Source organism: Octopus sinensis, linkage group LG5 (assembly GCF_006345805.1).
Source record: "Octopus sinensis linkage group LG5, ASM634580v1, whole genome shotgun sequence".
NCBI classification, from domain to species: Eukaryota; Metazoa; Mollusca; class Cephalopoda; order Octopoda; family Octopodidae; genus Octopus; species Octopus sinensis.
This window is the reverse complement of record NC_043001.1, coordinates 76170580-76185579: the sequence shown is the minus strand read 5'-3', so window position 1 is coordinate 76185579 and position 15000 is coordinate 76170580. Positions and strand designations below refer to the sequence as shown.

At 35.0% G+C, this 15000-nt stretch overlaps 1 protein-coding gene across 1 annotated transcript in view; it reads right to left on the bottom strand.

Annotated features, from left to right (window-relative positions):
• Positions 1-15000, bottom strand: part of LOC115211964 (signal peptide, CUB and EGF-like domain-containing protein 1) — a gene marked incomplete at its 5' end in the record, with an annotated part of 182447 nt that overhangs the window by 94512 nt on the left and 72935 nt on the right. The window contains one exon of the mRNA XM_036503135.1: positions 4471-4494. Coding sequence (XP_036359028.1) covers positions 4471-4494 — 24 coding nt within the window. The remainder of the gene's footprint in view (positions 1-4470; positions 4495-15000) is intronic.

Genomic DNA, 15000 nt, shown 5'->3' with positions numbered 1-15000 from the left:
TTCATCTATTTCAAGAATATATGTTGTGTATTTGAGTGAGTTACAACTTCTCAAGTTGTTCCCGTATACTCAGCAGAAATGAGTTTAATGGTGCAACCTTCTCCTCTCCCCTTCACATCCTGTGCTACATGATGAAGGCTGGGAGGACCGAGATGATGTCAATGTTTTCTAGCAACTTCATAGTCATCTAAAACAATTAACGAACTCTTCTTAATTGAAAATATAAAATTTATAAAGGCCAAAAAATTTCTTCAGAAGACATTGGATCAAGAACAGTTCTAATCAATTATACTTCTAGTCAGGCCAAATATAAACCTATATATAATTTACAGAGTCGTATCAAACGCACGTTTCAAATTCAGTCACTGACACATATAGCAAAAAATAGATTATCATTCAAACTACAAGATAAACAACCAAGTGTTGAGAAATCTTCTTTTGTATAACATATCGAACTGAACTTCTGATATCTAAATTACTGTACTTTTCTTTTAAAGAACATAATTAAAATTTGCAAAAAAAAAAAAAATAAATAAAGACGGCGGAAACCAACAAATCAGCAAAAAAAAAGTATTAGAAAAATAATTTTACACCTTAACAGAAAATATAGACAGTAACACTTTGAAACAATACTAATAAAGTAAAAGAATAACTTGAATCACCTAACTCATGAAAGGAGTTGGGAATGATCTTACAGTTTGGTGTTCACGAGTACTATAGATTTATAACTAAACCTTTATTCATAGCAGCTATAACTAATCTATAATATAACTAATATAAAAGAGAAAAAAATAGAATAATTGATGCTTGCTCGATAAACGACGATACAAAACGATAATTTCATATGAATGAAAAATTCTCATATCTCATGTGAGGTTAATATGGGTTTAGATGATTCAGCCAAGGATAATGATTTGGTAGGTTTGTATCGACTGTGAAAGCTAAAAAATGTGTTCCAAATGATAGAAAATCCTTATCGAGTCAAGAGTAAGCTACTTCTAAGCAATTTCAACTTATAAAAGATGAACCAAATCAAAAAGGGTTTACAGTCGTTCTTTAAATATCATTAATTTAAAATCACAGCATTACAGCATTACAACCACAAATTTCTTAGGCATCACCCTAACATTGAGCAATCTATTATTTTATCTTACCACAAACAAAAAAGAACACTTATCTATATATATAAAGAAAACTATTTGATAATTCTAAAATTGTTATAAATAACATTGCAGAAACATCTATAATTCTTTGATTTTTCTATGAAAACTTATTTAATGAAGCCTCAATGGTACTCCACCCAAAGCAGATTTAAGCCATAAAATGTATCAAATACATACATACTTACATATATACACGCGCGCACACACATACACACACACACACACAGACATATATATAGAGAGAAGGAGAAAGAGAGGGAGAGAAGACAAAGAAAGAAAGAGAGCGAAGTGTTCAAAGTACGCTATGATCAACATACAAGCACATGTAACTTTGGTCTTTGATAGTTGTAATGACAATTCAGTTTCTGCACACACACACACAGAGACACACACACACACATACACACACCACACACACACACACACACAGATATATGTATATGTATGTATATAGGAAATATAAACAAATGGAATAGAATATAAAATATTCAGTAATATAACAGGAATAAAAAGCCACTGTTACCTTCAAGCAACGAAAGCCTAAGAAATTTTCGAAAGAAACTTAAAATGAACAGGCTTCCTGCAAGAATACTGACTTGCAGACAAAACTTATAAAACATTTAAACATTCTAAACTAATAATGTATCGTGATAATCATAGTAACTCTTCTTCATAGAACACAATTGTGTCATTTCGGACCCTTTGCAGCCACTCGATGTCTTTAAGCATGTGAACTGGAAGTTGCCCATTTCCCCCCATTTTTGTCACTTTCCATTTCTCACATCCGTAGAATTAATTCTAGTCGCATGAATGTCTTGAACAGCTGCAGATTCGTTTTGCGGCCCATACCTTTGCTTCTCCATACCTTTGTTAGATTATTTGTGGCCTATAACCCTTGCTTCTCCATGCTTGTGTTGGATTTGCGCCATATTAAAACAACGGTCTTATCCACTATATTCAAAATAATGTCATTGCCATTACGTATGAGTAAAAGAATGAAAACATAACATACAAGAGTACTCAGAGAGCGCAAACATCCGCCAAGGTAACACCAACGTCCTCTCAAAGATTAACCGAAGATGATCTTTAAAATGAGATTATCTGAAATAAACTCGACTGCTCTCATAAACGAGAATAATAATAATGAACCCGACTCCTCTCAAAAATTAAGTAAAAAAAACAACAAAAAAACGGAAAAATAATTCAGAATCCTTGTCCGGTACCGTATCGATCCCAAAATCTAATCAGTTCGTGCTAGTCGCGAGGCCAAACATCCTTGAAAGTTTCATCCGAATCCATCCGGCAGTTCTTGAGATATCTTGTCCACGGAAAGCAAACAAACAAACAAACACGACTGGAAACAATACCTCCGCCATCGTTAAGGCGGAGGTAATAAAATACGTAGTATTTTAAAATGAGAATATCTGAAATAAACTCGACTAATCTAGCGGACGGTTAATACAAGGGCAATAATTATCCCTTTTGGCGGAATTAGATGTTTGAATTTGAAATTAAGGAATAAAGAAAATGTGCATCAAATTCATATATTTCATTTTCTTCGCTTCTTACTTATTACGAAGTTCTTAACATTTATATCCAGTAGTAATCATATGTAGCTTTATTTTATTGAGTTTTGGAAATCAGCGTATAAAACTTTTCTAAGTAACTTTTCCAAATTAAATACTAAATCATCAATTCTGAAACTCAGACTTTGACAGAAAAACGATCAGGTGTGACTGAAGTTGATTCTCCATTCATATTTGGTGAATATAGCTTTGATCTGGAGGTATTGATATAATCAGTCGGTGTCCAGTAATTATATCGTGTTTCGACTCTGAACCGTAACACCCTCCCGTTGGTGGATCAGCAGTGGTGACCAAATCACTGCTTATCATCGCCTCCTGATCTACAGCTTAACTCTTCTTTCTTACTCCATAACAAGCAAGGGACCTTTTGTACTGCTTCTCCAATCTTTCGCACAGCTCTCTCTCTCTCTCTCTCCTTTCTTATTCTAATAGCTGTAAGCGTTCCCTATACCGACAAAACATGGGATGCACTACAGGCAACTTCCACTGGGAATACCTATCCCTGCCATCCCTTCTTTTTGCATTCCTGCAAACGCTTTTGGTAGTTGGTGCTCTTTAGTCAAAGGTTTGATCGTCATATCCTTCTCATCGGACTGCAAGATTATCAAGTTTATCTTTTTTGCCTTCTCATACCAGAAAACTACACCCAGCCTCAGTATTGTCTGGATAACCCTGGAAGAACTGTAGCTTTTTCCTAGTTCTACATTCATATCCCATGACTGGGACTTTTGTAATAAACTGAATCCTTTAAATCACACACGCGCAAGCGCATAGATATATACGGCGTGCTAACGTTTCTGCCAGTTCGTCACCTTCGGCAGACTTTATTTTAAAGGCCAATTAGTTGTGAGAGTTCCCGTCGTTTCAGACTTATTCAATGACAATCTCTCTACGTCGTCACTTGATCCGTTAGAAATACAAAAAATAGCAGCCAAATCACTCTCAACAACAATCTGTCTCCAATGATGTCTGTTTATTGACCTACTATACACAAAGATATCACTTTCAATACCTCAAAAAGATTTACGTATTCGTTTTACTGGAATCGTACCGGTATCTATCTCGTATGTACAATTACAGGTCCAGATTTTTAATGAGTGAAGTCCGTGGCTTTACCGAAGACATCTATAAAGAGAGAGTCAGTTCACTAGAAACGATATAACTGGGTGGTATCCATCTATCATGAATGGGGAGTATTATTCAACAATGATTTCTTAAATAGGTGTGACATAAATGATGGGGGTACTTTATTGAGAGAAAAATAATAAAGGAAAAGGAACGGGTTCCAAGATTTCAGTATGAAAAGAAATTAAATGATTTTAAGCAGTGAACGAAACTGGACACATATCTATCCGGTTCAGCAAAAGCTTAGTCTTACACACACACACACATATATGTATTTATATGCGCACATATATATGCACACATATATATATTTATGCATGTGTGAGTACACACACACTCATATATACACAATATATATATATATACAAACATAGATACATATGTGTATGCATATACATGCGTCTGCATACGTATTGAGAGAACATTGAAGAGAGCCGGTAGTGTTCAGATGTCGGAAAAATCAAAATGAAAGGAAAAAAATATATATATAAAATATAAAAAATAATAAAATGCGACAAAATAAATGAATAAAAAACAATAATGAAAAAAATTCGCAAACAGCGAGGAATGTCGCCAATAGGTTCCATTCTACATACCAGGTCTCTGCATTCCAGAAATGTCTATTAGTCAGTGCCGCAATAATTGTATGTATATCCACAGGATTGACAATTAGAGAGAAAAGTAAGAATAAGTTGAAAATGTAACCAAAAGAATAATACAAAAAGGAAAAAAAAAAACCCCAAAAACAAAAACAACATAAAGCAAAACAAACCCCCTCCAAAACAAAAAAAAATTCAGAAAAAACTCAGTAAAATTAAATAAAATTCGAAAAAAAAACCCACTTCCTCAGCACCAGTCTCCTACTATAACTTTAACAATCTTAGTCTTTACCATTTTTTTTTACACTACAGTGACCTCTGCAAAGAGCCACCTGCTAAACTAATCTTCTAGATCCTACGCAATTTCATGTCTTTTTTTATATATATATATATATATATATATATATATATATATATATATATATCATATATAGTCTCCTTCTTTCTAATCCTAGTTATTCCCCCTTCCATCCCTCTTCTAAGTTTATACATCTGCTCTCTTGTTCAAGTCTTGTACAGTATGACTTAGTTTTACTTCCTTACAAATATAAATATAAATATAAATACATACATACATACATACATACATACATACATATATACGTATGCATATATGGATATATACATATGCGTATACATACATACCTACACATACACACACACATGTTATGTTAGTGCTTTAATTAAATCTAGTTCTTACACACTCTCATTCTCAATACTTTTCCATCGCCCATATTTTTTTCTTCAGAGAAAACGAAGTAAAAAGAAAAGGAATTCATTTGATTGTTTTTGAAGATGTGCTTTTGTTTGGGCGTGTGTGTATATATATATATATATACATACATATACGTACACACACACATTTATATATATATATATGTAAATATATATATATATATATATATATATATATGCACGCACATACATATGTGTGTGTGCATGTGTGTATGTATGCATGTATACACACATACAAATCGTGTGTACGTGAGAGAGACATTTGTGGATTTATGTAGATATTCAAATGTTATGGAAATATATATGTATATATACATGTACATACATACATATGTGTGTGTGTGTTAAATTTACAAAACGCAAGTTAGATGGTTCATACCTTTGTCTGTAAACTCTAATTTTTCGCGATTGTTACTTAAACACTTAATAACATCTGCATGTGATCTACGTATGAATGTATGAATGTGTCTATGTACAGACGCGGGTACATTTTTTCGTTTTTAGATTTAACTTCTTCACAAAATTCAAGCCTGTCACTAACAAAATGAATAGATTATTTTTCACTCAAGGAATTTCTGGTGACCTGCAAGTTTGGGAGAGAGAGAGAGTTAATGCGTGCATATATGGTATGGCATACAGTGCTTATACGTGTACTCATGCAATAGGTGCACATATCTCTCTAGTGCACGAGTGTCTGTGATTACTTTATGTATATGAGTGTGTATGTATTCTATATACATATATAAGATTATACACCCTTGATTTCAGCGAACGGCATCTGTCCGCATTGTAAAGTAATTCTGAGTCCTTAGAAACAGCTGTCGGACCTGTAGCACCATACTGTCTCCCCTTAATTTTCTGTGTCTTTGTACTCTATGTAAGTTTGTCCTATAAATGTATAAATATCTGAATATTTTCAGTTTTTGTTTTCTTTCGATTTACATGTGTAATATGTATGTGTATTTTGGGAATCTAGCCTAAAGGGTTTTATTTGTAAATTTGCACCATTATCTCTATTTATGATTATGTGTATGTATTCACTTCAAGAAACTAAAATGCTAATTTTCACTGAACCCTTAAACGATGGTATTTGGAGGATGCGAGTCGGTTTGCTTTGCTTTTCTTTGAAAACTTCAGCATTTCCGGACCTTTGTGTCAGTCTGTTACAACATAGCTCACTGATTCTATGACAACAGTTATAAATGAAAATCTATAGCCAAGGTATAAAATGTTTACTTTCCACATTACTTCACCATAGATGTTCTCTTTATCCACAACTTCAGACAAGTCATTCATTATCTCTCAATAGTGCATAAACTTTTGTTCCTTTTAGATACCTCTGTGCAATGGTCAAAACGATAAAAACTCCCGCGGATAACAATGAGAATGATTTGGGCAATTATGTTGTCTCAAAGAAGGTGGAAGCTTGCCAACGAGTTTGGGCAACTGCTGATGCGAGAGGTATCTTTGACACTGGTATGGCGCAATCGACATAAGTGCGTTCTGTCTTAACGTGTAGGTTCGGAGACGTTCTTGTCTATCTTATTGATCGCATAATTAATTATAGTTCCGTGTTTCTGGACAGCGAAGACATATCTGAGATGTTTGTACTGTACTCACTTCGTAGCTTCTTTAAACATGCTGCACCACGGTTATGATGCTTAATTACATTCCAAATTCGCCTCAGAATAACTACAGATCCTTTCAAATAGAAGTATTTACAAATTTTATGTATGATCCCATAAATAATGCGTTTTTATTTTTTAATTGCATGAACTAAATGTCGGAGAGAGAGGGGATAAACTACCTGCATCAATTTGATATAAAAGCAGGTAGTAATTTTACCTTGCTCTTATCCTTAGTGCAAGTTTTGAAGAGTGCAGTTCGATTTTAACAGTTATTTTTTCAAAGTTATAATAGAAGTGACAAAGGAGCATATTCGGCATATTTTGCTTCATGAGTTCAATAAAGGCAACAACGCAACGGAAAGTGCGAGGAATATTAATGCAGTATATGGAGATCGGACAATAAATATAACCCAGTGTCAACGGTGGTTCTAGAAACTACGGTCTAGAAGATGAGCCACATCCTGGAAGATCTGTAGAATTCGATAAGGACGTCCTGCAAACCTTTGTGGAACAAAATTTCATCGTAAGTGTTGAGGAACTAGCAGAAAAGCTTGGATTTGGTCATTCAACCAATCATCGACGCCTGCGTGCCATTGGAAAAAATCCTCAAGCTGAGCTCACAAACTTTCGAAGTCTAATCGTGCGTAGAGAGTCAATGTGTGCTCTTCTTTGATGCCACATCTCACGAATGAACTCTTTTTGGACCGAATAGTGATTGGTGACGAGAAATGGGTTCTCTATAAAAATGTCAAGCGCTGAAGAGAGTGGGTAGGGAAAGGAGAAGCACCGGCACCCCAGGCTAAACGTAAGGTGTTTTTATTTGTTTGGTGGGATATCAAATGTTTAGTCCACTTTGAACTTTTAAACCGAAGCCAAACGATAACAAAGGAGTTCTAATGCGAGCAGCCTGAGCGGCTTGAGTCAGCGCTCGAAGAAAAACGACCATCTTTGGTTTCAAGACGGAAGGTGTTCTTCCCTCAGGTTAATATTCGGCCACATACAGCGAAGATGACATTCCAAAGGCTGGAACAGCTTAAATGGGAAACGATGCCTCACCCACCATATTCGTCAGACAGTGCCCCATCTGATTATCATTTATTCTGTAGTCTTCAAAATCATTTAGACGGAAAAAATATGCATTCTGTAGACGAGGTCAGAACAGTACTGGAGGAGTATTTTTCGTCACGAACAAGTAAATTTTGGAAGAGGGGCCTTGTAAGTCTACCAGATAGATGGAAGAGCATTGTATAAAATGAAGGAGAGCATATTTTAGATTAAAAAAGAATTTCATCTGAATTTTGAAAAATAAAAGAAGAATAAAAAACCGCATTATTCATTGGATGACCCAAAATATATGTGTGTGTGTGTGTGTAATTTTCTACAATAGCAAAACTTTTGACTTACGGCTCTTCGTGTTTAAAAGCGATTAGTTCACCTACGAATATCTCCCGTAGATTTTTGGATAGTCTATCATAATGCTGAAGCTGGTGGTTTGTGAATTCATTATTCCACTTATTTTTAAGCATAGTATTCTGTCCGGTGTTTTCCCGTTGTCTTTCGATGTTTTTGTGGAAAGAGGTAATCCATTTTGGTTGAGTTATTTCGATCGATCTCTGCCACTGCAATCACTTAGTGAATGACAATTGCTACATAATACATTAAAGACATTCCATGTCCAAAACGTAATTTTAATCTGTGTTGTGTATATATACTTCAACAACTAAATCGATCTTGTATAACATCATAGTATGTTTTCTATCGACTAGACATACTTATTCTCTTTCAGTAAAGCTATTCTTAAATTTTATCGTAAACTGTATCTCATGAACTGTTTGTTTCATTCAATCATTTCTATTCTTCATAAGCAGCTACTTCCTGTCCGTTAACTGTGATAGTTTTATCTCGATGTTATTGTTATTGTCGGTGTTTTTGTTGTAACATATGTACGCGTATTTACTGTGAAATTTCGACGGGTGATTTTATTATGTGGAACAACATTTTCCTTTTCAACGAACAATAGCTTTCTGGAGCAGCTAATTCTCGCTGAAGTGTAAGCAGTCGGGATATATTACATAGCACTAGCTCTTCATAACCTTCATGTAACAGACTGAAGGATCTTCCCAAGTCAGTTTATAGAATTGGTACATGTATTGATTAAATTAATAATTCCACTAGAATTTCTTTGCCATCATATATGTTGTAGTAACCCACATGACATATACCATGTCATATGCTATGTGTCATACACCACGTGTCATATATCACGTATCATATGTCACGTATCATATACTACATGTTATATCCCACGTGTTATTTGCCAATTTTTTTGTTTGCATACTCCTGCAATCTTCTCTAAACTGATGCTTCTTAGTATTTTAAAGACAGTATTTTAATTCTTTTGCAACATTTGTATAAATGGCAAAAATTTAGTGGAAAAAATTGTTTATACGAAAAGAAAGTGAATTCCTCTAAGTCTACATGACATATTTCGATTTCATATATACTCGTATATATATATGCACGTTATTTGTTTTAATTATTTGAATAATTCCTATAAGAAAGGAGTTGGTTCCAACAAAGAAAATACTCTATCGCTAGAATTTAGAAAACAAAAAGGAATGAAATGTTACATGTTAAACTTGATAAAAGTCCTGTACATTTTTATTCTTCCGCTTACAGATTGTATTTGTTTGACACACCCAGTTTTTTTTAACGTAAACAAATGCTCCCAATGATTATATATATGCTTTCATGACAGAGTTCGTGGTGTTGTTATCGATGTCTATCGTGACTACTTCAGCGAAATTCTATGTGATGAAAATATGTTTTCTAAAATCTGATATGAATAACGATAAGTTGGTGAGCAGAAAGTCTTTCTCTTATTCATGAAAGAAGGGGAAAAGGGCATTTATTGACCTGTGCTTCTTTAGGTCGGTATAATTGGAAATGAAAATGTTTAAAAACAAATTTTAAATCACCCCACCTCCTGCACGCGCAAGTCGGTTGCTGATAGCATATGTATGTATGTATGTATGTATGTATGTATGTATGTATGTATGTATGTATGTATGTATGTATGTATGTATGTATGTATTTATGCATTCAGTTATGTATGTATGTATGTATGTATGTACGTATGTATGTATGTAATACGTATTATGTCTATATGTTAATACATGTATGTATGTGTATGTACAGTATGCATATATGTATATATGTATGTATTTACTAAAACTATTCTGCACTATGTTTAAATTGTAAACCAAATGTTCTAAAGCGGTACCACATGTTTTATTTACTCATTCTCTGTTTCTAACACACACGTATATGTATATACACACATATATATATATACATAGATACATGCGTACATACCTATATATATGTGTGTGTGTATTTGTGTGTGTGTGTGTGACTGTGTAATAAGAAGCTTGTTTCTCAACCACGTGGTTCTGGGTTCAGTCCCACCGCGTGACACCCTAGGCATGTGTCTTCTACTATAGACTCATGTGTGTGTGTGTGTCCTTGTGTCTTTCTTTTTCCCCCTCATCACTGTTTGACAACCGGTGTTGGTATGTTTACATCCCCGCAACTTAGCGGTTCGGCTAAACGGACCGATAGAATAAGTACTAGGCTTAAGAAATAACTCCTGGGGTCGATTTGTTCGACTAAAACCCTTCAAAGTGGTGCTCCAGTCAAATGAGTGAAACAAGTAAAAAGATTAAAAGAATAGAATAATAATATATATATAGTTATGTTTTGGGTTCCATTTTCCTGTTCGCATCACTAAACCTATGTGTATCTGTGTGTGTGTGTGTATCTGTCTGTCTGTCTGTCTGTCTGTCTGTCTGTCTGTCTGTCTGTCTGTCTGTCTGTCTATCTATCTATCTATCTATCTGTCTGTCTGTCTATCTATCTATCTATCTATCTATCTATCTATCTATCTGTCTGTCTGTCTGTCTGTCTGTCTGTCTGTCTGTTTTATCTGTCTGTCTAAATACATGCATGTATGTATGCATCTATGCATATATGTATATATGTATGTACATATACTACATTCGTACATACACCCGCACCCACTCGTGCGCGCGCGCACACACACACACAAACACACACACAGACATGATATGTCGTCTCAAAGTAATACTTTCTTTTAATATTCGATGACCAAATATATTTTCAATGAATCTTATGGAAGCAAAGTGACTGGTAATTTAACAGAATATCTGCGAATTTATCACTAAATTTTATTATTTGTTTAGGGCAATAAATCAAACCTTCTGGAAAGATGTGGACAGCTCCTCTGAAACACTGTTATATTAAGATCTACAAATACCAAAGGAACGGCTGTCCGCCGGAGATAGATATCGACTGTTTGTGAAGAATATATATGTCTTTTTCACGCAGGAAGCTAATCTACTCTGAAAGCACTCTGAGTCATCAGCCTTGTAACATCGTCATTTTTCTTGCCTAACATCTTATCCTAAAACTCGACTCATAATAGATACCTTATAGTGGAGCTATTCCCAGACGATCAGCAACAATTCACTGTCACTAAATTTATTGAAAAAAAAAACAACAAAAAACAAAAAAAAAAAAACAAAACAAAAAAACACGACTGTTTTCTTTGAGAATGACTCATTTATCAAAGACTAACAAAAGAACAAGATCAAAAAATCTAAAAAAAGGTTAAGAAGAAGCGTTTAATAAGAATCCTTATGCACTGCAGCCTACTATGAAAAAAAAAGAATAGCCACACTTTACTAAAGTTGATATATTAGGGTAATTGTATCCAGTTGTAAAGTGTCCAGGTTGACTTGAGAATATGGCGTTAAAGAATATAATAGCCAGAACGAAGTGAAAAAAAAAACGTCTGAAGTAGAATAAAAAAAAAACCCAGTAGGAACTTCTCCTGGTGATGAGTAAGACAGTAGTTTGGATATATAATAATAGTAATAATAATGATAATAATAATAATAATAATAATAATAATAATAATAATAATAATAATAATAATAATAATAGAGTAAATATTTTGCACAATGCCACAGATTTATTTGTCGGTTGTTTGACCTTTACCAGATGGGCACGCCCCTTAGTGGCTGAAGATACGTGCATGTCTGATCACGAGTAGAAGTAGTGGGGAAGCATCGTTGCTATGTGGTGAGAGGTATTCTTTGGATAGTTCACATTTGGTAACATGGGTGTTTCTTTCAACATCCTTAAGCAACCCTTATTCAGGAACCTTTTGAGCGGGATGGGCTACTCGACCTGAAGAAAATTCTTACTGGGTCCCACCTGCAAGGTTGTGCGCTGTTTATCTTGATGTGAGATCACCATGTCATGCAAATATGGTTGTGATACATGTGCCTGGTGTACCCTTATCAGATGAGTATACTGGGCTTCGTATATTTTATCTCAGTGTCACTTTGATGGCATGCACTGCTCTCGCACTCAATAATAATAATGATAATAATAATAATAATAATAATAATAATAATAATAATAATAATAATAATAATAATAATAATAATCCTTTCTACTATAGACACAAGGCCTGGAATTCCGGGTTGAGGCTAATCGATTACATCGACCCCAGTATTCCACTTGTACTTAATTTATCGGGTCCGAAAGGATGAAAGGTAAAATCGACCTCAGCGGAATATGAAATCAGAACGTAGCGACGCGCGATATTCCGCTAAGTATTTCGTCCAGCGTGCTAACGCTTCTACCAGCTCACCACCTTTAATAATAATAATGGTTCCAAATTTTGCCACAAGGGCATTCATTTTAGGGGAGAGATGGGTCGATTACATCGACCCCAGTGTTCAACTGGTACTTAATTTCTCGACCCCGAAAGGATGAAAGGCAAAGTCGACTTCGGCGGGATTTAATCTCAGAACGTAGCGGCAGATGAAACACCTATTTCTTTACTACCCACAAGGGGATAAACAAGGTCGATTATATCGACCCCAGTGCGTAACTGGTACTTATTTAATCGACCCCAAAAGGATGAAAGACAAAGTCGACCTCGGTGGAATTTGAACTCAGAACGCAGCGGCAGACGAAATACCGCAAAGCATTTCGCCCGGCGTGCTAACGATTCTGCCAGTTCGCCGTCTTACTACTACTACTACTACTACTACTACTACTACTACTACTACTACTACTACTAATAATAATAATAATGGTTTCAAAGTTTACCACAAAGACAGCCATTTTGGGAGAGGGGATGAGTCGATTACATCGACCCCAGACTTTCACTGATTCCGAAAGCATGAAAGGCAAAGTCGACCTCGGCGGAATTTGAACTCGGAACGTAGCGATGGGCGAAATACTGCTACGCATTTCCTCCACCGTGCTAACGATTCTGGCAGCTCTCCGCCTCAATAATAATAATAATAATAATAATAATAGTAATAATAATAATAATGATAATAATAATAATTTCAGCACAGGGTCAGCAGTTTTTGAGAGGAGGGTTAAGTCGACTACATTGACCCCAGTACTTGACTGGTACTTATTTCATAGAAAGAGTGAAAGGCAAAGTCGAACAGAAGAACGTAAAGGCAGACGAACATTTTGTTCTGTTTGCTAACGATTCTGCGAACTCGCCGCCTTCATATATATTCATATATGTTCATCATCGTAATTATCATTATCCAAATAGTTATATAAACTATATAACATAATTGAATGTGGTAGGCACTACTACCTCCTCTCGGATTGTCGCTGTTTAATGCGAGACAAGATGAAGGAAAGTCTAATACAACAGCAAGAGTTAATACAACAGTAATAAGTAATATAACTAATTTCTTAAGATGTCTTCCATTATTTTCTTTCACATTCATATCTTCATACTAGTTATTACATGTTTTTATCATCCTATCTTTACATCTATAAATATGTAAATTATATAAAACATATAAAAACACATATTTCTGCCGGTGGCTGTGGCCATGCAGGCTCGTCGCCATTAAAACATAAACGTCTTCAGCGAGGTGTTGAACACAGGTCTTCTGCGTGACAGGTAGGGGTAAAGTATTTATTTGATTCCCTCGACAACTTCACTGATAATTATTTTATGCATGCATGTACGTATGCACGTACCTAGGTACGTATGTATGTCATTATTCAGTTTATTTCAAGATTTCTTGCCAATAGAGAAAGAACCGGTTTCTAACGTAGATCCAAGGTTCCTTCATTGAATTTCAAAATCAACACCAGGGTATGTATGTATGTATGTATGTATGTATGTATGTATGTATGTATGTATGTATGTATGTATGTATGCATGTATGTATGTTTTATGTATGTATTCTCATTAATATAGTTACATATCTTGACATGCTCATATGTATTTAAATGATAAACTGGGAAGTTTTACAGATTTTTACAGTTCCAGTGATGGACTGGATCTGTAGTCTTCGAATTAGCTTTTTCCTTTCTGGCTTTGAGAAACCTAATTTCTCAAGACTTGTATTTAGGCAGTGTGTTACATATCCCAGGACTCCAATAATTACAAATATAAACAAGAATTTGTAACCTGGATAGAATAATTGCAGATTTCTCAATAGTTCAGCACAGCTGTTCTCTTTTTCACTGATCTTCAGCTTTATGTTAACATCCGCTGGGCAGCTAATTTCCACAACTGTGCACAGCTTTCCTTCTCTATCTCAAATCATTATATCAGGTCTGTTGTGCTTACATTTTATTGAGGTCTTCACTGGTACATTCCACCAGTATTCCTTTTCATTATGAGTGGCTATGGCTTTTACCATATAATGGGTTTTTATTTCTTTGTCCTCGGGATTATCCTTCGTACGGATTTTACTATGGAGTGTCCTAACTACAACGTCATGTCTCATTGGTAGATAATACCGTGATGACATTTTCGGACAACTGCTTATGATGTGGTTGATATCTTCAGTGTGAACTCCACAAAGTCCGCATCGGTTGTCACATTTTACGGCTTTTGTGCATCAGGTACTTGGTTGATATTTCCTGTTTCTGGATTGCAAATGCATACCCTTCAAAGTGGGAGGTAGTAATCCGACTATTCGTCCATGATAAATTGCTTTGATGATCGATGTTAGTATCATCACTGAGCTTTCTACTAACATATCCATGCATAGTCCTCTGATTATATAGGCTCACCCTTTTA